This window comes from Triticum aestivum, chromosome 6B (genome assembly GCF_018294505.1).
Source record: "Triticum aestivum cultivar Chinese Spring chromosome 6B, IWGSC CS RefSeq v2.1, whole genome shotgun sequence".
In the NCBI taxonomy this organism is placed as follows: domain Eukaryota; kingdom Viridiplantae; phylum Streptophyta; class Magnoliopsida; order Poales; family Poaceae; genus Triticum; species Triticum aestivum.
In genome coordinates this window covers 151830893-151856575 of record NC_057810.1, presented here as the reverse complement: position 1 = coordinate 151856575, position 25683 = coordinate 151830893, and the positions used below count along the sequence as shown (strand labels likewise).

Here is a 25683-nt window from a genome sequence, read left to right as displayed (position 1 = left end):
TCCTGTTTCAGAACGCGCGCATCCCAGAGGTAGGCGCGCTTATCAGTTTAGCCGACGTTGTCGCCCTTTTGAAGAAACCTGTGTGTTCGTAGTCATTTGGTATGCCGCAAGACGACTATCCCTACTGCTGCGTGCGAATCCTTTGCCTAGAACCTGCAGTTTTTGTGAAGTAGATGCTCAGATCTAGATTTTTTGAAGGGTCAGAGCTCGAAATCCTGTCTCTTCTCTAGGCGTTCTTCTATCAGACTACCAATACTGCTGCAGTTTTTAGTTAGTATTTAAAAGCAATTATTTATTGATGTCGGCTTGCATACGGGTAACCATGTTGCATTCACTTCTCAAATCACAAAACACTGTATTGCCTGGCAAAATAATTGTACTAGGAACAAACGGATGTACTCCCTCTACCAAAATATAAGACGTTTTTGTAGTTCAAATACGTCTTATATTTTGGTACGGAGGGAGTAGTAAGAATCAAAAGGAAAATAATGAATGTCAAATATACACAGTTCTACTTGGAATTTGAGCGAAGTTCTACTAGCGAAGCATAGACTCCATCCTGGATCCGCATCAGGGCCTCATGATTTCCCTTTTCTGCAATTTTGCCTTCCTTGAGGACCGCAATCGCATCAGCCCCTTTGATTGTGGAGAGGCGGTGCGCCACCACTATGGTGGTCCTGCTCACCATGACTCGATCCAACGCGTCCTGAACGATGCGCTCTGATTCCGCGTCCAGGGCGCTGGTCGCCTCGTCAAGCAGTAGTATCTTCGGGTCCTTTATAATGGCCCTTGCGATGGCTACCCGCTGCTTCTGTCCACCAGATAGTTGCACTCCTTTCTCGCCAACCAGAGTGTCGTATCCCTGTGGCAAGCTTGATATAAACTCATGAGCATTTGCTGCCTTGGCCACACCCGTAACCTCTTCCTCTGTCACCTCCCCGTGTTTCCCGTATGTTATGTTTGCACGGATTGTGTCGTTGAAAAGAACTGGCTCCTGGCCTACCAGCCCCATCTGATCCCTTAACCAGCTAATTTTCAGGCTCTTAATCTCGACTCCATCTACTGAGATACTACCAGAATCAGGATCATAGAAACGCTCCAGTAAAGAAATTATTGTGGACTTTCCACTACCACTCTCTCCAACTAGTGCTATGGTCTGAAAAGGGAAGGAAAAGGTTTCAACATAGCAGTTTTTGTGGTTGTCAATCATCATATGCGAAATAAATCAGCTGAAAGCTTCCTATATATGATAACACTGCAACTAGATCATGCATCACCTATTTTAAGTATTATTCTTGGTACTATGCTAAGAGGTGGCACATAAAGTTAGTTATCCGAATGAAAACAATTGGGCGCAACAATTAAACAAGACTACAAAAGATTGCAAATCGTACCTTTCTGGAAGGAATGTGCAAAGTAAAGTCACTGAATATTTGGACATCAGGCCGTGATGGGTACTTGAAACTGACATTACTGAATTCAATGTCGCCAGTGACATTTTCCAGCATCATGCCCTCATCGCTATTTGTATTGATTTTTGACTTCCGATCTAGAATACTGAAAACAGAAATGGCTGAATCCTTTGCTTTTGTCGCATTACATGCCAATGCACTTGCCTGCGAAACCCCAAGAGTTGCCAAAACTAAGACAAGGAAAACCTGAAAAACATCCAATGATTGTTAATTCTCATATGCAAACTGTACTATAAGGCCCAGGTTATCTCCTACTAAGCGCCGAACGTTTAATGCGTCAACTGAGAGTCGTGTACCAAGTGCACCACTGTAAGTGATAAAGCAGAATCTTAGTATCTGTGTAGATCTATGCACAAGAAGATAAAATAACTGAGATCATTTGAATATGGTACCTGGAATTTGAGGGATTATCAAACCAAGCAACTTCCTGATGCACAATATTTTGAAATGACAGAGTACGAACACGCTCTATAAGCTTGCCACCAGCAATTCCAAACAAAAGATATTCTGCTGTGATTGCAATGAAAGATGCAATCCCCAGAACTACAAATATCAATGCCCAAAAGCTAGAATCTTTTCGCAGCTTATCTGGTGGCTCGTAGAATGATTTTATACTGCCAGACATTAGTAGGCCGTACAATGGCAAAATGACTCCATGCACTGATGCTGCTATAGCGCCGAGCAGAAAAAATGGTACCTCCGGTTTGTTAAGATAAAAAAGGCGTCCAACTGCTTCTTTCTGAAGGGTCATCCCATCGGGAAGGTCCTCATTGTTCTGTTCATCTGTGATTGCATCCTCATGCAACTCAACTGATAGTCCTAATGTGTTCTTGAAGGAGTGTCTGTTGCTATTGCCAAAAGAAACATTAGTCATTGACCGTCTAACTGACAAACTAGTGCTTTTTGATAAGGAATTGGGCACTTCGGAATCCTGTATTTTACGTCTTTCATCACCACGAGTTTCTTGTAGCCTAATAAGCTGGGAGTAAGCTCCATTGGGATCCTTTACCAATGCATGATGTGGACCTGCACATATAGGATATTTTTGTGTGGTGAATGAATCATCATAGGCTGACAATAAACATATCATAGAATGGGAAAATTAATGCATATTCAAGAGATTCTAACCTTGTTCGACTATTTTCCCTTGATGAACGACTGTGATGCAGTCAACATTCCTTACAGTGCTCAAACGATGAGCAACGACAAGTGTGGTTCTTTCTACCAATATCCTATTGATTGCCTCCTGGACTATCCTCTCAGATTCCACATCCAATGCACTTGTTGCTTCATCTAGCAAAAGGATTTTTGGATCTTTAAGGATGGCTCTCGCAATTGCAATTCTTTGCTTTTGTCCTCCAGAAAGTAGAGTGCCACGTTGGCCAACCAATGTATCGTAGCCCTGATATGAAATTAAAATGTTGTGAGCTTAAATTCCAATAAGTCATTTGAAGTATTCAATCTTTATTTACATACATTTGGTAACTTATCGATGAAATTTGCTGCATTTGCAAGCTCGGCTGATCTCTTGATCTCTTCAAGTGTTGCATTTTCTTTACCATAGATTATGTTATCTTTAATAGAGGTCATAAACAACAATGGTTCTTGGCTAACAAGGCCGATCTTCCCTCTTATCCAATCAAGACTCAGATTCTTGATGTTGACTCCATCTATCAAAACTTCGCCAGCCTGTGGATCATAGAATCTTTCAACTAGGCTGATAACAGTTGACTTGCCACTTCCACTCTCTCCAACTATGGCCATTGTTGTTCCACTGGCTACTTGTAATGATAATCCATCTAATATTAACTGCCCGGGTCTTGCAGGGTAGCGAAAGTACACATCCTTTAGCTCAACATCACCCTTGATATTTTCCAAGACCATGCCACTCATATCATCTGAATCTATTTCAGGTTTCCTCTCTATTGTTTCGAACAGTCTGTATGCTGCAGATTGACCTTCCGCAATTGCAGAAATTGATGGTGTTGCACTACCTAATGAACTGTTACAAAAATTTAAGCGCCAGGTTTACGACATTAACATAACATATTTAATGGTCATCTTTTCTATTTCTTGGCATGAAGTACAGTTTAGGAACTACTAGTACTTCATATAGGTATGCTCTGCTGAGGTAACATACGAAGATAGAGCAATGTAAATAGAATAATTAGCGAAGCGTACTGCAGAGGGTTGCAAGTTGGTTATTCGATGAATTATATCCATCTACTGAAAATGTGAATCAACTAGTAATCCATCTACTGATAGTGCTATATTCAATATAAAAGCTTGTCATATTTATTGTTTGGCAAAATGTTAATTTAATACTTCAAACATAACGGTTGCAATTTCAAGTAGCTTCGACAATATCTAGCGATTGCCGTTATAACTTCCTCAGGATTCATGGCACCCTGCTGTGAGGGTGCAATAGTTGCAATTTACATCTAGTTCAAAATTGTGCTTCGTGTGGTTGATTGGGTTGATTCTTTTAGAGAGGCTTTTTATATATAATCTGATACCAAAAAGTAGAAATGTACCCCATTCTATTTTTCTTTTGAATTTATGGTAGATACTTTTTAGGATTATTGTTTAATTTCTTTTTCCCTCAAAGGGAAGGAGGCACCTTGAATCTCGTGGGCCATTTGTATTTATAACAAAATTATTAGCCTTGAGCTCATACCAATTGACATTATTTACCACTAAACATGAATTAGTAAGCAAATGTTAACTCTCTAAAGGTAATCTCTGAACACACCTTGAAAGGAACATCAAACTTCCATGGAAAGTTCCTTCTAGAATTTACAGCAATATATGTATTCGCAAGTCATGCATAAGAAAAAGGTTATTTAGAATTTTAAATTTTATTATATAATGTTTTATATTTCCATTCATTCAAGACGTCCTTCAATAAATTGAGGATTATATACGGCAAATATTAAGATTTCAGGGTATTTGCAATGTTAAGGTTTCAGAAACTCACGTTGCACCAGTCATTACGGCAAACAAAACAATGACGATCTTCCCTCCAGTGTATCCTTTGTCAATGATTAGCTTTCCACCATACCAGAACCCTAGACCATAGCTGCTAAATATGATGCAGAAGACAGAGCCCATGCCAAAACCATTGACAAGGCCTTCCTCAACAGCAGTCTTGTAGGCTTTCTTTATGAATTTATTATACATTTCTATAGCTTTCTTCTCTCCATTGAAGGACACAACCTGATTACACGTGGGTTGCTAAATTAATGTTTGCTATCATTTGTCTTAGTTGAGATAATTGATATAATTTCGAATGACTAATATAATTTGAACTCACTGTTCGTATAGATCTAATTGTCTGTTCAACTGTGTCTGCAGCATCACTATACGATGTTAGTCGCTTGCTAGAAACCCGGGTTAGCAGCTGTGCAGACACTGCACCGGCGATAGCAACTAATGGTAGTGACGTTAGCATGACAAGAGTCAGGAGCCAGCCTTTTGTGAATGCTATGATAAAACCCCCAAAGAAGGCAGATATGGCTTGTACAAGCTTCCCTCCCTGTAAATCAGAATGCAGGAATGTCAACACTTGTAGCGCTGGATGGGCTGCATAGAATGTATGAAGTATGAAATACACTTAGGTGAGTAACACAAAAGCTTATGTAGTAGCAATAGAAATATTGATGCTTGTCATTGACTTGCACCTGCAGATACACTTGCAGTGTGATGAAAAATATTATGTTTCCTTATTTAGTACGTACTACAGAGGAAGTATTACCTTCTCACCAAGAGCATCTTGAATTATGACCGTATCGCTAGACATTCTAGAAACTGCTTCACCAGTTGTCATTTCTATGTCGAAAAATGCAATATCTTGCCTCAGAACTGATTTCAGGTACAAAGAACGGATGCGGGCTGACTGCCTTTCTCCTGACATTGTCCAGCATGACATCTCTGGAAGATAATGAAGGGTGAGCCTCTTTTAGTGGGGTAACTTCTTTGCCATTAGCATAAATTTAACCAGACATATTCAATTTTTAGGAATGCAGTTGGTAATTCTCATGGAATAAATACATGATAATTGATAACGAATTGAAGAATGCATTCCTCACCCAAGTGAGAACAAATTTGTGTCTCCTACACTTTTTTTTTCTTGATCACGCACCAAAGTGTGTATCATTTTGTATTAATAAGATGACACTGAGAAGGAGGTGGAAACAACAAAGCCCACCCAATATCTAACTAAACGTCTGACCGCAAACATGGCGCTATATGATTGCACATAACTGTTTCGTTTCATTGCTCACTGCTTGTTTATTTTGTATCTTTGAACTGCAGTTGAGTTTGATATGAAAATTTACAAGTTTATAGAGTACTCTTCCGATGGAGTTTTGAGTTTTCACGGAGAAGCTGGTTTCCATTTGATATTAAATAACCCTGTTAATTATTCTCTGCATTTAGGTATAGTTGTTAGCGATGATGCAGAGACTGAGGGTTAAACTTCCTCTTCGAAAAAGAAAAAGGAAAACAATCCTCTGTGGTTAAGTCTATTTGAAAGTGGTATGTACTGAATGTATTACTATCTTTTCCTGTGTACTATTGCTTGACATCTAAATTTTCAGTGACAGGAAACATGTATTCCAATAATAGAATGGGAACTGCACTTACGAAGAAAGGAAGCAACTGCTATCCCAATGCCCAAATATACGAAGTTGAGAACAACCTGGAGATCAAAAGAACATTCTCTGTTAACTCGTCTAGCCAATCTTCAGGTTAAGTGATCTGATCACCGTAAGCTGCAGCGCACCTTGGTGACAGCGGGGAGGACGGTGCTGGTGGTGCTCTCCCCGAAGGAGTTGATGGCGTCTCCAAAGACGACCAACATGAGGGACCCCGCCACGCCGTTGCCCACCGCCCCCAGCGAGCCGACCACCATGAGCAGCACGTCGAGGCTGTCGGCGTACCTGAACATGCCGAGCAACGACACCTTCTTCTCCGTCTGGTCATCTTTTTCTTGCTCGCCGCCGTGGCTTGCTCCTTCTCCGCTGCGAGCTTCTGCTGTCGCGTCCATTTCCTGGCAGCTACAGCTTGCGCTGCTGGTGTGCTCGACGAGCCCAGCCTGCACCGTGCCATGTGTAGTTCCTGTCCCTGGAGGTGGAGGAGGCACTGTATATAAGCATTTCGCCGGCAGCCCAGAGCCCTCAGAGTGCTTTGACTCTTCTTGGGCTGATTGGGTGCTCCGAAGCAGAGGAAGGGCCCGGGAAAGTTTGCCATGGAAAAGTACTTTTGTGCGCACGGATTTATGGATTCTTGCATGTGGGTTTGCACGGATTTATCGTTGGCATGTGGTGATTTGCTGTGACAATTCAAGATTCACAGCCTACTTTTGTGCGCAGCGTCAGCGTAGTCACTAGTTGGTCAAATGGATTGACCAGTATTGTTTCTAGAAAGGAAAAAAAGGTGCGCTAAGATGGTCTCTGGTGGTCACCGGCACTTGTTTCTTTTTTTTAAGTTGACCAATGTTTGTTTCTAGAAAGGAAACAAGGTGTCGACAGGTCGTAAGCTGATACGGCCATGGAATGTGGATATATTCATGGAATCCTCTATTCCTAAACCTACTATCTATTTTTTTCCTATCCATGTAGCAATGTCACATCAACAAATCATGCATGTTAGCCATAATTTTCTTTTTTCACTAATCTATCCATGCAATCATGCCAACATCAACAAGTCATGCATGACAGTCCTAAGTTATGTTTTTCCATTAATTTTTGGATTTTGATAACCAATGAATGTTAGATTTTTTTTATTGGCAGTCCTAAGGTATCTGATTGTACAATGAAATATCTTAAGGCGTGACTGATCGTTGTCCGCGGACGCGTCCGAATGTTTGAGGGGTCAGATTTGCAAGGTCCTTGGATGCTCTTGACCGGTTTAGGGCCAGAGATGCCCTAAGTTATGCAGGTCCATTTCGGCCTAGCCCAGCCCACCCCAGCAGCACAGGGATCCCCTCGAGAAAAAGGAACTCGTCGATGAAGATGGCGGCGCGGCCGTCGGCAGCAGCGCGGTCGCCGGCCGGCCCATAGATATGCGATGCTATAAAATTTGCATGGATTTTGGGTTTCCCAGTTTTAGAACGCGCGCATCCCAGAGGTAGGCGCGTTTATCACTTTAGCCGACAATGTCGCCCTTTCAAAGAAACCTTGTGTGTTCATATTCATTCGGTATGCCGCAAGACGACTATCCCTACTGCTGCGGTTGTCAAACAAGCAAACAAAAATCCCTACTGCTGGGTGCGAGTCCTTTGCGTAGAACCTATAGTTTTTTTTTTTTTGGAGTAGAGGCTCAATTCTATATTTTTCTAAGGGACAGAGCCCGAAATTCTGTCTCTTCTCTAGGCGTTTCTTCTATCAGACTACCAATACTTCTGCAGTTTTTATTGCATACGGGTAACTTCTTGCATTCACTTCTCAGATCACAAATCACTGTATTGCCTGGCAAAATAATTGTACTAGGAACAAACAGATGTAGTAAGAATCAAAAGGAAAATAATGAATGTCGTATACACAGTTCTACTTAGAATTTGAGCGAAGTTCAACTAGCGAAGCATAGACTCCGCCCTTGATCCGCATCAGGGCCTCATGATTTCCCTTTTCTGCAATTTTGCCTTCCTTGAGGACCGCAATCACATCAGCCCCTTTGATTGTGGAGAGGCGGTGCGCCACCACTATGGTGGTCCTGCTCACCACGACTCGATCCAATGCGTCCTGAACGATGCGCTCTGATTCCGCGTCCAGGGCGCTGGTCGCCTCGTCAAGTAGTAGTATCTTCGGGTCCTTTATAATGGCCCTTGCGATGGCTACCCGCTGCTTCTGTCCACCAGATAGTTGCACTCCTTTCTCGCCAACCAGAGTGTCGTATCCCTGTGGCAAGCTTGATATAAACTCATGAGCATTTGCTGCTTTGGCAACACCCTTAACCTCTTCCTCTGTCACCTCCCCGTGTTTCCCGTATGTTATGTTTGCGCGGATTGTGTCGTTGAAAAGCACTGGCTCCTGGCCTACCAGCCCCATCTGATCCCTTAACCAGCTAACTCTCAGGCTCTTAATCTCGACTCCATCTACTGAGATACTACCAGAATCAGGATCGTAGAAACGCTCCAGTAAAGAAATTATTGTGGACTTGCCACTGCCACTCTCTCCAACTAGTGCTATGGTCTGGAAAAGGAAGGAAAAGGTTTCTACACATCAGTTTTTGTGGTTGCCAATCAATGTGAAATTAATCAGCTGAAAGCTTCTTATATATGAGAACATTGTAACTAGACCATGCATCACCCATTCTTAAGTACTCCCTCTGTCCCAAAATTCTTGTCTTACATTTGTCTAGATACGGTTGAACCTAATACTAAAACGTGACTTGATACATCCGTATTTAAACAAATCTAAGACAAGAATTTTGGGACGGAGGGAGTATTATTCTTGGTTTTATGCCAAGAGGTGGCACCTAAAGTTAGTTATCCGAATGAAAACACTTGGTGCGACAATAATGAACAAGACTAGAAAATATTGCAAATCATACCTTTCTGGAAGGAATGTGCAATGTAAAGTCACTGAATATTTGGACATCAGGGCGTGATGGGTACTTGAAACTGACATTACTGAAATCAATGTCGCCTGTGACATTTTCCAGCATCATGCCCTCATCGCTACTTGTATCGATTTTTGACTTCCGATCTAGAATACTGAAAACAGAAATGGCTGAATCCTTTGCTTTTGTCGCATTACATGCCAATGCACTTGCCTGCGAAACCCCAAGAGTTGCCAAAACTAAGACAAGGAAAACCTGAAAAACATCCAATGATTGTTAATTCTCATATGCAAACTGTTACTTGAAATGATTTAGCAATTCTTACTTTGAAAACATCTGCGAAAGTAGATTTTCCCTGACGTACAAACTGTGCACCAACATAGAAACATAGAGCAAATGTCAAATACAACACCAAGAATGAGAAACCAAAACCAAGCCCTCCAACGATTCCACTTCGAATGCCCTGTTTCCTTAAAGCTTCACATTTCTTGTTATATGTTGTAACCACTCTTTTCTCTGCACAGAAAGATGCTATAGTTCTGATACTACCAACAGCGTCAGTTGCAACTTGACTTGCATCTTCATACATCTCCTGCACAATAGTAGTATGATCACATTATTGTAATGATTGATTCTATGGTATTCAATCATGAAACAAACATCAAATAACTTTTAGAGTTATGTCTCACCTTAGCTTCTTCACCAAAACCCTTCAAGAACTTCGCTTGAGCATAACCTTGTGCACCCAATAAAGGAATGACACAAGTGATAATCAGTGCAAGCCTCCAGTCTGCCGTAAAAGCTATGACAAAGCCAGCTATTAGTGAAGCTGTAGACTGCACTATAAGGCCCAGGTTATCTCCTACTAAGCGCCGCACATTTAATGCGTCAACTGAGAGTCGTGTACCAAGTGCACCACTGTAAGTGATAAAGCAGAATCTAAGTATCTTTGTAGATTTATGCACAAGAAGATAAAGTAACTGAGATCATTTGAATATGGTACCTGGAATTTGAGGGATTATCAAACCAAGCAACTTCCTGATGCACAATATTTTGAAATGACAGAGTACGAACACGCTCTATAAGCTTGCCACCAGCAATTGCAAACAAAAGATATTCTGTTGTGATTGCAATGAAAGATGCAAACCCCAGAACTACAAATATCAATGCCCAAAAGCTAGAATCTTTTCGCAGCTTATCTGGTGGCTCGTAGAATGATTTTAGACCGCCAGATATTAGTAGGCCATACAATGGAAAAATGATTCCATGCACCGATGCTGCTATAGTGCCGAGCAGAAGAATCGGTACCTCTGGCTTGTTAAGATAAAAAAGTCGCGCAACTGCTGCTTTCTGAAGGGTCTTCCCATCGGGAAGGCCCTCTGTGTTCTGTTCATCTGTGATTGCATCCTCATGCAACTCAAGTGATAGTCCTGGGGGGTTCTTGAAGGAGTGTCTGTTGCTATTGCCAGAAGAAGCATTAGTCATTGACCGTCTAAGTGACAAACTAGTGCTTTTTGATAAGGAATTGGGCACTCCAGAATCCTGTACTTTACGTCTTTCATCACCACGAGTTTCTTGTAGCCTAATAAACTGGGAGTAAGCTCCATTGGGATCCTTTACCAATGCATGATGAGGGCCTGTACATATAGGATATTTTTGTGGGGTGAATGAACCATCATAGGCTCACAATAAATATATCCTAGAATGGGAAAATTAATGCATAATCAAGAGATTCTAACCTTGTTCAACTATTTTCCCTTGATGAACGACTGTGATGCAGTCAACATTCCTTACAGTGCTCAAACGATGTGCAACGACAAGTGTGGTTCTTTCCACCAATATCCTATTGATTGCCTCCTGAACTATCCTCTCAGATTCCACATCCAATGCACTTGTTGCTTCATCTAGCAAAAGGATTTTTGGATCTTTAAGGATGGCTCTCGCAATTGCAATTCTTTGCTTTTGTCCTCCAGAAAGTAGAGTGCCACGTTGGCCAACCAATGTGTCGTAGCCCTGGTATGAAATTAAAATGCTATTAGCTTAATTTCAAGAAGTCGTTTGAAGCATTCAGTCATTATTTACATACATTTGGTAACTTCTCGATGAAGTTTGCGGCATTTGCAAGCTCGGCTGATCTCTTGATCTCTTCAAGTGTTGCATCTTCTTTACCATATATTATGTTATCTTTAATGGAGGTCATAAACAACAATGGTTCTTGGCTAACAAGACCGATCTTCCCTCTTATCCAATCAAGACTCAGATTCTTGATGTTAAATCCATCTATCAAAACTTCGCCAGCCTGTGGATCATAGAATCTTTCAACTAGGCTGATAACAGTTGACTTGCCACTTCCACTCTCTCCAACTATGGCCATTGTTGTTCCACTGGCTACCTGTAATGATATTCCATCTAATATTAACTGCCCGGGTCTTGCAGGGTAGCGAAAATATACATCCTTTAGCTCAACATTGCCCTTGATATTTTCCATGATCATGCCACTTGTATCATCTGAATCTATTTCGGGTTTCCTCTCAATTGTTTCGAACAGTCTATATGCTGCAGATTGACCTTCTGCAATTGCAGAAATTGATGGTGTTGCACTACCTAACGAACTGTTACAGAAATTTAAGTGCCAGGTTTAGGACATTGAAATAACATATTTAATGGTCACCTTTTCTATTTTATGAAGTACAGTTTAGTAACTACTAGTACTTCATCTAGGTATGCTCTGCTGAGGTAACATAAGAAGATAGAGCAATGTAAATAGAATAATTAGCGTACTGCATAGGGGTTGCAAGCTGGTTAAGAATTACATCCATCTGCGGAAAATGTAAATCAATTAGTAATCCATCTACTGATAGTGCTATATTCAATATATAAGCTTGTCATATTTATTGTTAGACAGATGACAAAATGTTTTAGTTCTCACCAACACGAGTAACGTTAATTGAATACTTAAAACATAATGGTTGCAATTTCAAGTAGCTTCGACAATATCAAGCAATTGCCGTTATAGCTTTCGCAGGATACATGGGACCCTGCTGTGTGGGCGCAATAATTGCAATTTACACCTGGTTCAAAATTGTGTTTTGTGTGGTCAATTGGGTTGATTTTTTTAGAAAGAGATTTTTAATATATAATATGATCCCAAAAAGTAAAAATGTAGCTCATCTATTTTTCTTTTGAATTGATGGTAGATATTTTTTAGGATTATTGTTTGATTTCTTTTACCCTCAAAGGGAAGGAGGCTCCTTGAATCTCGTGGTCTATTTGTATTTATAACAAAATTATTAGCCTTGAGCTCATACCAATTGACATTATTTACCACTAAACATAAATAAGTAAAAAAAGTGTTAACTATAAAAAGGTAATCTCTGAACACACCTTGAAAGGAACATCAAACTTCCATGGAAAGTTCCTTCTAGAATTTACAGAAATATATGTATTTGCTAGTCATGTGTAAGAAAAAGGTTATTTAGAATTTTAAATTTTACTATGTAATATTTTATATTTCCATTCATTCAAGTAGTCCTTCCATAAATTGAGGTTACATTATGATTTCAGGGTATTTGCAATGTTAAGGTTTCAGAAACTCACTTTGCGCCAGTTAATACAGCAAACAAAACAGTGATGATCTTCCCTCCAGTGTATCCTTTGTCAAGGATTAGCTTTCCACCATACCAGAAGCCTAGACCATAGCTGCTCAATATGATGAGGAAGACAGAGCCCATGCCAAAACCATTGACGAGGCCTTCCTCAACAGCAGTCTTGTATGCATTTTTATTGAATTTATTATACATTTCTATAGCTTTCTTCTCGCCATTGAAGGACACAACCTGTTTACATGAGAGTTGCTATATTAATGTTTGCTATAATTTGTATTGACTGAAATAATTGATATAATTTTGAATAACTGATATACTTTGAACTCACTGTTCGTATAGATCCAATTGTCTGTTCAACTGTGTCTGCAGCATCACTATACGATGTTAGTCGCTTGCTAGAAACCCCAGTTAGCAGTTGTGCAGACACTGCACCAGCGATAGCAACTAAAGGTAGTGACGTTAGCATGACAAGAGTGAGGAGCCAGCCTTTTGTGAATGCTACGATGAAACCCCCAAAGAAGGCAGATACGGTTTGTATAAGCTTCCCTGCCTGTAAATCAGAATGCAGGAATGTCAGCACTCACAGCACTAGGCGGGCTGCATAGAATGTACAGTATGAAGTATGAAATACACTTATGCCTGACAAGAGTGAGTAACACAATGTAGTAGCAATAAAAACACAACTTTCCCCATTGACTTGCGCCTGCAGATTTGCGCACACTTGCAATGTGATGAAAAATATTATGTTCCTTTATTTAGTACGACAGAGGAAGTATTACCTTCTCACCAAGAGCATCTTGAATTATGACCGTATCACTAGACATTCTTGAAACTGCTTCGCCAGTTGTCATTTCTGTGTCGAAGAATGCAATATCTTGTCTCAGAACTGATTTCAGGTACAAAGAACGGATGCGGGCTGACTGCCTTTCTCCTGACATTGCCCAGCATGACATCTCTGGAAGAAAATGAAGGGTGAGCCTTTTGTACTAACATCTCTGCCATCAGCACGAATTTAAGTAAACATATTCAATTATTTGGAATGCAATTGGTACTTCTCATGGAATGAATACATGATAACTGATGACGAATTAACGATTACATTCCTCACCCAAGCGAACAAATTTGTGTCTCCTAGTTCGACACTGTTTTTTTCCTTGATCACGCACCAAAGGGTGTGCCATTTTGTGTTAAGAAGATATTTTTTTGAAAAGGTTGTATCAAGAAGATGATGCCTAGGAGGTGGAAACAACAAAGCTCACCCCACAGCTAACTAATAAACATCTAATGCAAACACGGCGATATATGATTGCAAATCATTGTTTCGTTTCATTGCTCACTGCTTGTGAATTTTGTATCTTCGAACTGCAGTTGAGTTTGATATTGAAAATTTACTAGTTTGTAGAGTACTCTTCTAATGGAGTTTTCATAGAGAAGCTGGTTTCCATGTGATATTAAATAATTTACGGTGCATCAGATTAATTTTGACCGTTTATTTCTTTAGTTCAACGGCCCAGATGAGCCAATACTACACTAGATTTTCGGCACCTTCCCCTGAAATCTCACGGCCCAGTTGAGTTTGATTTTCAGTAGTATGTTAAGTAATTAAGGGCGTTTTGGGTAGTTCACATGTATACATCCCGCAGGTACCTTCCCCTGAAATCTCACGGCCCAGTTGAGTCTGATTTTCGGTAGTATGTTAAGTAATTAAGGGCGTTTTGGGTAGTTCACATGTATCCATCCCGCATATACCTTCCCCTGAAATCTCATGCAGTAATTCTCCATCCCACACTCGTTCATTTGCCATCGCCATTGCCAGCCCGCACCGTCGTCATCGCTCGTCGCGTCCTAGCTAGCCGTCAGTGTTACCCTCGAACCTACAGGATTTTGAGTGGGTCACAGGTCACCCGACGAAGACGACGAGCGGACAAAGGCGAGTGCACCGCCCCGGCCGCATGCCCTCTTCCTCGCCTTGCCGGCTGTCGTCCACGGCTAGATTACCCGGTTTTTGGTCTTCTCATCAAGCCTCCGGGATCTAGAACCGGTCGCTGACATAAAGATGACAGCCTTCGCTTGGGCCGCATGACCCCGACCTTGTCCAGCCCGTCCCATGAATGGCATGCAGAAACTAGAATACCAGGCCATAATAGTATCATGGCAAGTATTCAACTCCATCGAGCTCTCTTCTTGACATCATGCCATGTGCATTATTTTCCAAAAAAAAAAAAGAATACTAGCTAATTAAGTTAGTTCCTGCCGCCGCCGGCGGCGTGCAAGGCTGGGATTTTTGGCATCGTTGACAATGCGCTGGGCGCCAGCCTGCACGCAGCGTCTGGTTGACAATGCGCTGGGCGGCGACCAGCAGGCTGATTATTTTGCTAGCGATAGCGATGGATGGCCGGCATTGGGGACGGAGGCCTACAGCGGCGGTCGGCTGCAATCAGTCTAATTAATTAGACGAAACATAATTACCAATATGTCCTTAAATCAAAATTTGACGGTCTCATGCTGATCATTAGATTAACTTAATACTACCCGTTATGTTGTTTGTTGTTCGGCAATGATGCAGAGGCTGGGGTTGAACTTCCTTTTCGAAAGAAAAAACAATCCTCTACGGTTAAGTTTACTTTAAAATGGTATCTACTGAATGTATTAGAGCACCTCCAACGCAGGGACCCAAACGGACACGAATTTTGTTCGCTTTTTGTCCGTTTGGGTCTCTTGTCCGCCAAGCGGACATGAGGCGGACACTGCAGGCATCCATCCGCCGCCCCTCCTCTTCCCCTCGCGCCGTCGGGCATCGCCGCTCCCCCTCGCGCCGACGGGCCCCGCCGCTCCTCCTCACGCCGTCGGGCCCCGCCGCTCCCCCTCACGCCGTCGGGCCCCGCCGCTCCGTCTAGCTGCCATCCGTCACGACGCCGCCCCTGACCCCGGACGCAGTGGTCGTGCTGTCCCGCGCCTCCTGCTCGCCGCCCCGCTCGACCACCTCCTGCTCGCGGGGTGCGGCGCGCGCGAGCGGCGCACAGGCAGAGCAGCGGTCGCGGAGGCGAGCTGCGGGGCACGCGGCAGGCGGAGCAAGGTGGCGCGGCTCACGGCGGCGCATGCGGGGAGGCGTGGCGAGGCCTGCGGCGAGCGGCCGGGCGCGCGGGTGGCGAGGCGAGGTGGCGTGCCATGCGGGACAAGGTGCTTGGGGGCTCTCCGGTGAGCGCGGCGGCCGCCTGCGCATTTGGTCTCGCCGGTGGCCTCGCTCCTCCTCGCAAGATGGGTGGAGCTAAAGGCCAGCTCGTGGTTAGTCACTGCTAGGTGGGGACCAGGGCGGACACGAGCGGATGACAGCGGTCGACAAGAGCGTCCGCTTCTGTCCGCTTCGTACCCATTTGCTCCCAGATTTGAGTCAAGTTTGGGTCGGGGGCGGACAGCAGGCGAACACGGACGTCCGTTTGGGTCGCCCCGTTGGGTGAAGTTTTGTGTCCGGATGACTTAAATGGACAAAATGGGTCTCTTCATTGGAGTTGCTCTTATTATCTTTTTCATGTGTACTGTTACTTGACATCTAAAGTTTCGCCGACAGGAAACATGCATCCCAAGAATAGAATGGGAATTCCACTTACGAAGAAAGGAAGCAACTGCTGTCCCAAGGCCCAAATATATGAAGTTGAGAACAACCTGGAAATCAAAAGAACACTCTGTTAACTCGTCTAGCCACTCTTCAAGTTAAGTGATCTGATCACCGTAAGCTGTGGCTGCGTGTCACACCTTGGTGACGGCGGGGAGGACGGTGCTGGTGGTGCTCTCGCCGAAGGAGTTGATGACGTCTCCATAGAGGACCAATAGGAGGGACCCCGATGCGCCGTTCCCCATCGCCCCCAGCGAGCCGATCACCATGAGCAGCATGTCGAGGCGGTCGGCGTACCTGAGCATGCCGAGCAACGACACCTTCTTCTCCGGCTGATCATCTTTTCGTTGCTCGCCGCCGTGGCGTGCTCCTTCTCCGCTGCTAGCTTCTGCTGTCGCGTCCATTTCCTGGCAGCTACTGGTTGCGTTGCTGGTGTGCTCGACGAGCCCAGCCTGCACTGTGCCGTGTGTGGTTCCTGTCCCCGGGGGTGGAGGAGGCACTGTATATACGCATTTCGCCGGCCGCCCAGAGCGGGACAGGGTGCCTTGACTCTTCTTGGGCTGATTGGGTGCTCCGAAGCATAGGAAGGGCCCGCGAAAGTTTGCGATGGAAAAGTACTTGGTGTGTCTACGTCTCAGTCGAGAAGTCTCAGTAGGCTGATGTCATCCGTTTAATTTTTGTATAGTTTTTCTCTTTTGCCCGCTGCATATTTGTTTTGGGCTGAGCTTGATTACTAGGTTGAGATACGGTAGACTTTGATGAGGCCCGCCGCTAACTAAAGCAACTACTACAACGGAGACATCGAGCAACGCCTGATTTGTTTTATGCTAATGTTTGGGCAGCCTGCACTTAGAAAATATTACTCCCTTCCTCCGTCCGAAAAAACTTGTCCCAAACTTGTTCCTTAAATGGATGTATCTAAAACTAACTTGGTGCTACATACATCCATTTGAGGGACAATCTAAGACTAACTTTGTGCTAGATACTCCCTCCGTTTCAAATATAAGTCGTTTTAGATATTCCAACAAGTGACTACATACGGAGCAAAATGAGTAAATCTAGACTATAAAATATGTCTACATACATCCATATGTTGTATTTCATTTGAAATGTCTAAAAAAACTTATATTTAGGAAAAGAGGGAGTAGTTGTTTGCCTTTTCTTTGGTGATGCATGAGTTTTTTGGATTTTCATATACTTTTTTACGTTGGGTCTGTCTATAGCATGTTTTCCATCATCTCTTGATACAGGCCTGGCCTTGCCCGTAGTTGCTGTCTTTTTTCTCTCTCTCGATGGTACCTGGGGCTCTGTGCTTGCTATTGCTTGCTCGCGAGCTATGAGGCTAGTTCCAATGCATTGGTGCTTACGTGATGTGCTAAGCATATTAAAAACTTTAGCAACTAAAGCCCTCAATGCATAAGTGCTTAACTTGTTGGTGCTAAGCATTCTTCATTTAATAATTTTACAACTAAAGTTCTTCATGCATTGGTGGGATCTTTTCAATTTAAGTGTTTTGCCTAGGTTCTCGCACTTGGCATTGTTTCTTTCTGGGGTCATCACACTCATCTCTCTCGTCTTAGTTACCTTACCACATCAGAGTTTTTGCATACATGGCAGCCTTAGCACCTGTACAAGATGGAGCATTGGGAAGGCCCTGAACTTCTGCCTGAGGTTGTTTACGGTAACCAAGGACAAAGGTCAACAAACACAGGTATATAGTATAGACTCCCTCGGTAAAAAGATTATAAGAGCGTTTACATCACTATTTCTCGACAGACGGAGCACATCATTTTTTTACATGAACAATTTTTTAAATAACTGTGAGAACATTTTCTAAAAATTATATGAATATTTTTTTAAGAATACGTGAACAGTTTCTAATTGCATGGACACTTTTAAAAGAACTATGAATATTTGTAAAATACATAAACACTTTTTTTAAATATGTAAACATTTATTACAAATTGTATGAACAAATCTAGAAAATTGTTCATCGCGTACTGAAAAAATGTTCACCGTATATTGGAAAAGAGCTCACTAATTATTTTGAAAAAGAAACTTGAACATGTATTTTCTAAATACTCATATACACACAAGAAATGTATTTCTACTAACGGGAAAGGAAAAATCATATTAAAGGGGGGAAAGAGCAAATTAAGCAGATAACAAGAGGGAAAAAATTAAAACTGATAAAATAAGGGATGAAAATGAAAAATAAATGATAAAATTAGAAAAGGAAAAACGGATAAGGAAAAGAAAAATGGAGTTGAAAAAATTAGAAAGAAAATTCACAATTGCAGTCTTGGTGTACCGCTAGCATTTGCGTGTTGGTTGTGATGAATGAAATATGCCCTAGAGGCAATAATAAAGTTGTTATTTTATATTTCTTACTTCATGATAAATCTTTATTATTCATGCTAGAATTGTATTAACCGGAAACTTGATACATGTGTGGATACATAGACAAAATACCGTGTCCCTGGTAAGCCTCTACTAGACTAGCTCGTTAATCAAAGATGATTAAGTTTCCTAATCATAGGCATGTGTTGTCATTTGATGAACAGGATCACATCATTAGAAGAGTGATGTGATGGACAAGACTCATCCGTTAGCTTAGCATTATGACCGCTCAATTTTATTGCTATTGCTTTCTTCATGTCAAATACATATTTCTTTGACTATGAGATTATGCAACTCCAGGATACCGGAGGAATACCTTGTGTGCTATCAAACATCACAACATAACTGAGTGATTATAAAGATGCTCTACAGGTATCTCCAAAGGTGTTTGTTGGGTTGGCATAGATCGAGATTAGGATTTGTCACTCCGAGTATCGGAGAGGTATCTCTGGGCCCTCTCGGTAATGCACATCATAAGAAGCCTTGCAAGCAAAGTAACTAATGAGTTAGTTGCAGCATGATGCATTACGGAACGAGTAAAGAGACTTGCCGATAATGAGATTGAACTAGGTATGAAGATACCGACGATCAAATCTCGGACAAGTAACATACTGACAGACAAAGGGAATTACGTATGTTGTCATAACGGTTCGACCGTTAAAGATCTTCGTAGAATATGTAGGAACCAATATGAGAATCCAGGTTCCGCTATTGGTTATTGACCGGAGAGGTGTCTCGGTCATGTCTACATAGTTCTCAAACCCGTAGGGTCCGCACGCTTAACATTCGTTGACGATATAGTGTTATATGAGTTATATGATTTGGTGACTGAATGTTGTTCGGAGTCCCGGATGAGATCACAGACATGACGAGGAGCGCCGGAATGGTCCGGAAGTAATGATTGATACATAGGACAATGATATTCAGACATCGAAAGAGTTTCGGAGTGCACCGGATAGTCATCGGATCACCGAAATGTGTTCCGGGAAGCACCGGGAGGATGATGGGCCTTTTGGGCCATTAGAGGGAGCACACCAGCCCACAAGGGGTCGGCGCACCCCCCTATGGCAACCGGCCTATGGGAGAAAGGAAGGAGGGGGATTCGGCCTCCCCCTTCCTTCCCTCTCCCCCCATTTCCTTTCCCCCTCCAGCAAATATGGTAAGGGGGCTCGGCTAGGGAAGGAACCCTAAGGATTCAACCTCCTTGGGGCGTCTCCTTGGCTGCTCCCTCTCACCCCACCTATATATATGTGGGAGGGGGCGCCACACATAAGCAACGCCAATCTCTTAGCCGTGTGCGGCACCCCTCTCCACAGTTTTTGTAGTGCTTAGGTGAAGCCCTGCAGAGATAGTGTCACCACCATCGTCACCACGTCGTCGTGCTGCCGAAACTCATCCACTACTTCGCCCGTCTTGCTGGATGATAACCCACAAGTATAGGGGATCATTTGTAGCCTTCTTCGATAAATAAGAGTGTCGAACCCAACGAGGAGCTAAAGGAAGAACAAATATTCCCTCAAGTTCTATTGACCACCGATACAACTCTATGCCCACTTAACGTTTGCTTTACCTAAAACAAGTATGAAACTATTTTGCAAGAATAAAACTATGAGTACTTTGCGAGAATAAAACTACAAATAAATTGCAAGGCAATGAAAGTGGATAGCTTTTGTCAACAAGAAAGTCATTTGTCCCTAGGCAATCGATAACAAGTACCGGTAATCATTCTTGCAATTTTATATGAGGGAGAGGCATGAGCTAACATACTTTCTCTACTTGGATCATATGCACTTATGATTGGAACTCTAGCAAGCATCCGCAACTACTAAAGATCATTAAGGTCATGAAACCCAACCATAGCATTAAGTATCAAGTCCTCTTTACTCCCATATGCCATAACCCACTTATCCGCGTTTAGGCTGCTGTCACCCCCGCAACACTAACAATAAGCAAACCATTAACATATTGCAACACCCTATAGCGGGGGCCCCTCATGTTTGCGCGAGAACGGAGGGCACCATAGGACAACACCATAAATAAAATATACAATCATAGCAACCAAGATCACGATTAACCCATTGGATAAAACAGATCTACTCAAACATCATAGGATAACCATAGATCATTGGGAAATAATATATGGAGTTGAGCACCACGTTTAAGTAGAGATTACAGCGGGGGGAAAGGGGTGTTATGACAACCCACAAGTATAGGGGATCGTTTGTAGCCTTCTTCGATAAATAAGAGTGTCGAACCCAACGAGGAGCTAAAGGCAGAACAAATATTCCCTCAAGTTCTATCAACCACTGATACAACTCTATGCACACTTGACGTTTGCTTTACCGAAAACAAGTATGAAACTATTTTGCAAGAATAAAACTACGAGTACTTTGCGAGAATAAAACTACAAATAAATTGCATGTTAATAAAGGTGGATAGCTTTTGTCAACAAGAAAGTCATTTGTCCCTAGGCAATCGATAACAAGTGCCGGTAATCATTCTTGTAATTTTATATGAGGGAGAGGCATGAGCTAACATACTTTCTCTACTTGGATCATATGCACTTATGATTGGAACTCTAGCAAGCATCCGCACCTACTAAATATCATTAAGGTTGTGAAACCCAACCATAGCATTAAGTATCAAGTCTCTTTACTCCCATACGTCATAACCCACCTACTCGGGTTTAAGCTTCTGTCACTCTCGCAACCCACCATAGGCAAACCATGAACATATTGCAACACCCTATAGAGGGGCCCCTCACGTTTGTGCAAAACGGAGGGAACCATAGGACAGCACCATAAATAAAATATACAACCATACCAACGAAGATCATGATTAACCCATAGGACAAAACGGATCTACTCAAACATCATAGGATAGCCAAATGTCCTTGGGAAATAATATATGGAGTTGAGCACCATGTTTAAGTAGAGATTACAGCGGGGTGAAGGGGTGTTACGCCGCTGCATAGAGGAGGAGAAAGTTGGTTATGATGGTAGCAAGATTGTTGATGAAGATCGTCGTCACGATCCTAGCCCCGGCGGCACTCCGACGCCACTGGGAGAGAGGGGGAGAGAGCCCCCCTCCTTCTTCTTCTTCCTTGCCCCCCCTAGATGGGAGGAGGGTTCCCCCTCTGGTCCATGGCCCCCATGGCGGCAGAGGGGCGGGAGCCCCTCCGAGATTGGATCTCCCTCTCTGTTCTCTTTTGTTTCGCACTCCTCAGATCTGGCCGAAAACCGTTTCTTATATTCTGGGAGATCCGTAACTCCGATTGCGCTGATCTTTTTACACATTTTTTTCCAGATATAAGCTTCCTTGCACCCGAAGTACAGCTCCAACCGACGTATGAGGTGAGCACAACCCACCCCACGCGCCAGGGGACTGGGGCGTGCCCTGGTGTATCGTGGTCTGTGTGGGACTCCATTTGCGGTGATTCCAACTCCCAAAAAACACAAATATTCCAAAATAATTCTCCATGTAGTTTCATCACGTTTGGACTTCGTTTGATATGGATTTTCTGCGATACAAAAACATGCAACAAACATGAACTAGAACTGACACTGGATAAGTAAGTTAGTCCAAATAAATCATATAAAAAGTTGCCAAAAGTATGTAAAAGTTGAATAATATTGGCATGAAACAATCAAAAAATATAGATACGACCGAGAGGTATCAGCATCCCCAAGCTTAATTCATGCTCGTCGTCGAGTAGGTAAATGATAAAAAAAGGTAATTTTTGATGTGGAATGCTACCTAACATGAACTTGATCATATATCTAGTCATGGCATGAATATTAAGACACAAGTGATTCAAAGCAATAGTCTATAATTTGACATAAAGACATCAATACTCAGGCATCCCAACAACCAATCATGTCTTTTAGAATATCAACACCAAATAAAGCTATCCCTAAAAAATCATATAGTCTTGTCATGCTCTGTCTTCTTAACACAAAGTATTTATCATGCACAACCCCGATGACAAGCCAAGCAATTAGTTCATACTTTTTAACGCGCTTCAACTTTTTCAACCCTCACGCAATACATGAGTGCAAGACATGGATATAGCACTATGGGTGGATAGAGTATGATGATAGGGGTTACTATAAAGAAGACAAAAAAGTAAGAAAGTCTCACATTGACGCGACTAACCAACGGGCTATGGAGATGCCCATCAATTGATATCAACATGACGAGTAGGGATTGCCATGTAACTAATGCACTAAGAGCTATAAGTGTATGAAAGCTCAACATGAAAAATAAGTGGGTGTGCATCTAATCCTATAATGAAAAATTCCCACTGGTATATGAAAGTGACAACATAGGAGACTCTCCATATGAAAAACATGGTGCTACTTTGAAGCACAAGTGTGGTAAAAGATACTAACAATGCCCCTTCTCTCTTTGTTTATTTTTTTCTTTCTTTCTTTTTCTTGTTTTTCTTCCTTTTTTCTTTTTCTTTTTTTTCTTTTTCTCTCTTTTCTCTCTCATTGTCCGGAGTCTCATCCCGACTTGTGGGGGAATCATAGTCTCCATCATTCTTTCCTCACTGGGTCACTGCTCTAAAAATGATGATCATCACACTTCTGTTTACTTATAACTCAAAAGGAACAAAAATTACAACTAGATACCTATAATAAAATATGACTCTACATGAAGGCCTCTGACAGATGATCTAGCGTAACATGTATAAAAATGTTGCACGGTGGCTGAGCCACAACTACTATGTCAGCTATATGATCATGCAAAGCAATATGATAATGAATGCTCAAGTCATCAAAACGGAAGCGGTGGAAGTGGCATGGCAATATATCTCGGAATGGCCATGGAAAAGCCATAATAGGTAGGTATGGTGGATGATGTCTACTACACAACCTTCTTCTTGTAGACGTTGTTGGGCCTGCAAGTGCACAGGTTTGTAGGACAGTAGCAAATTTCCCTCAAGTGGATGACCTAAGGTTTATCAATCCATAGGAGGCGTAGGATGAAGATGGTCTCTCTCAAACAACCCTGCAACCAAATAACAAAGAGTCTCTTGTGTCCCCAACACACCCAATACAATGGTAAATTGTATAGGTGCACTAGTTCGGCGAAGAGATGGTGATACAAGTGCAAAATAGATAGTAGATAAAGGTAATTGTAATCTGAAATAATAAAAACAGCAAGGTAGTGAGTGGTAAAAGTGAACGTAAACGGTATTGCAATGATAGGAAACAAGGCCTAGGGTTCATACTTTCACTAGTGCAAGTTCTCTCAACAATAATAACATAGATAGATCATATAACAAGCCCTCAACCTGCAACAAAGAGTTACTCCAAAGACACTAATAGCAGAGAACGAACGAAGAGATTATGGTAGGGTACGAAACCATCTCAAAGTTATTCTTTGGGATCAATCTATTCAAGAGTTCGTACTAGAATAACACCTTAAGACACAAATCAACCAAAACCCTAATGTCACCTAGATACTCCATTGTCACCTCAAGTATCCGTGGGCATGATTATACGATATGCACCACACAATCTCAGATTCATCTATTCATCCAACACAAACTACTTCAAAGAGTGCCCCAAAGTCTCTACCGGAGAGTCAAGAACGTGTGCCAACCCCTATGCATAGGTTCATGGGTGGAACCCGCAAGTTGGTCACCAAAACATACATCAAGAGGCACATGATATCCCATTGTCACCACAGATAAGCACGGCAAGACATACATCAAGTGTTCTCACAAAAGACTCAATCCGATAAGATAACTTCAAAGGGGAAACTCAATTCATCACAAGAGAGTATTGTTGGGTTTCGTAGTAATTTCAAAAATTTTCCTACGCACACGCAAGATCATGTGATGCATAGCAACGACGGGAGAGTATTGTCTACGTACCCAACGCAGACCGACTGCGGAAGCGATGACACGACGTAGAGGAAGTAGTCGTACGTCTTCTCGATCCAACCGATCAAGCACCGAAACTACGGTACCTCCGAGTTCGAGCACACGTTCAGCTCGATGACGATCCCCGGACTCCGATCCAGCAAAGTGTCGGGGAAGAGTTTCGTCAGCACGACGGCATGGTGACGATCTTGATGAACTACAGCAGCAGGGCTTCGCCTAAACTCCGCTACAGTATTATCGAGGAATATGGTGGCAGGGGGCACCGCACACGGCTAAGGAATTGATCACGTGGATCAACTTGTGTCAACTTGTGTGTCTTTGGGGTGCCTCTACCTCAGTATATAAAGGAGCCAAGGGGGGAGGGGGCGCCGGCCAAGAGAGAGAGGCGCAGGAGGAGTCTTACTCCTACCGGGAGTAGGACTCCCCCCCAATCCTATTCCAACTAGGATTCCCAAGGGGGAAAGAGGGAGAGGGGTGGCCGGCCACCTCTCCTAGTCCTAATAGGACTAGGGGAAGGGGGGAGGCGCGCAGCCCCCTTGGGCTGCCCCTTTCTCCTTTCCACTAAGGCCCATGAAGGCCCATATGGCTCCCGGGGGGTTCCGGTAACCTCCCGGTAACCCGGTAAAATCCCGATTTCACCCGGAACACTTCCGATGTCCAAACATAGGCTTCCAATATATCAATCTTTATGTCTCGACCATTTCGAGACTCCTCGTCATGTCCGTGATCACATCCGGGACTCCGAACAACCTTCGGTTCATCAAAATGCATAAACTCATAATATAACTGTCATCGTAACCTTAAGCGTGTGGACCCTACGGGTTCGAGAACAATGTAGACATGACCGAGACACGTCTCCGGTCAATAACCAATAGCGGGACCTGGATGCCCATATTGGCTCCTACATATTCTACGAAGATCTTTATCGGTCAGACCGCATAACAACATACGTTGTTCCCTTTGTCATCGGTATGTTACTTGCCCGAGATTCGATCGTCGGTATCCAATACCTAGTTCAATCTCGTTACCGGCAAGTCTCTTTACTCGTTCCGTAATACATCATCTCACAACTAACATATTAGTTGTAATGCTTGCAAGGCTTATGTGATGTGTATTACCGAGAGGGCCCAGAGATAC

General features: G+C 42.8%; 2 protein-coding genes across 2 annotated transcripts; both read right to left on the bottom strand.

Moving 5' to 3' along the window:
• Positions 1–397: 397 nt before the first annotated feature.
• Positions 398–7158, bottom strand: LOC123138999 (ABC transporter B family member 11). The gene is made up of 11 exons (XM_044558833.1): positions 6256–7158; positions 6117–6171; positions 5227–5402; positions 4786–5007; positions 4450–4688; positions 2949–3474; positions 2601–2874; positions 1865–2498; positions 1704–1779; positions 1395–1673; positions 398–1156 (listed from the first exon to the last, which is right to left on the bottom strand). The coding sequence occupies exons 1-11, from the start codon at positions 6517–6519 to the stop codon at positions 512–514; spliced, it is 3390 nt and encodes a 1129-aa protein (XP_044414768.1). The 5' UTR covers positions 6520–7158; the 3' UTR covers positions 398–511.
• Positions 7159–7918: 760 nt separating this feature from the next.
• On the bottom strand, positions 7919–16657 carry LOC123133819 (ABC transporter B family member 4-like). Its single transcript, XM_044553222.1, has 12 exons — positions 16394–16657; positions 16249–16303; positions 13420–13595; positions 12969–13190; positions 12633–12871; positions 11122–11647; positions 10775–11048; positions 10039–10672; positions 9725–9953; positions 9361–9627; positions 9027–9290; positions 7919–8665 (listed from the first exon to the last, which is right to left on the bottom strand). The coding sequence occupies exons 1-12, from the start codon at positions 16655–16657 to the stop codon at positions 8021–8023; spliced, it is 3795 nt and encodes a 1264-aa protein (XP_044409157.1). The 3' UTR covers positions 7919–8020.
• Between the last annotated feature and the right edge of the window lie 9026 nt (positions 16658–25683).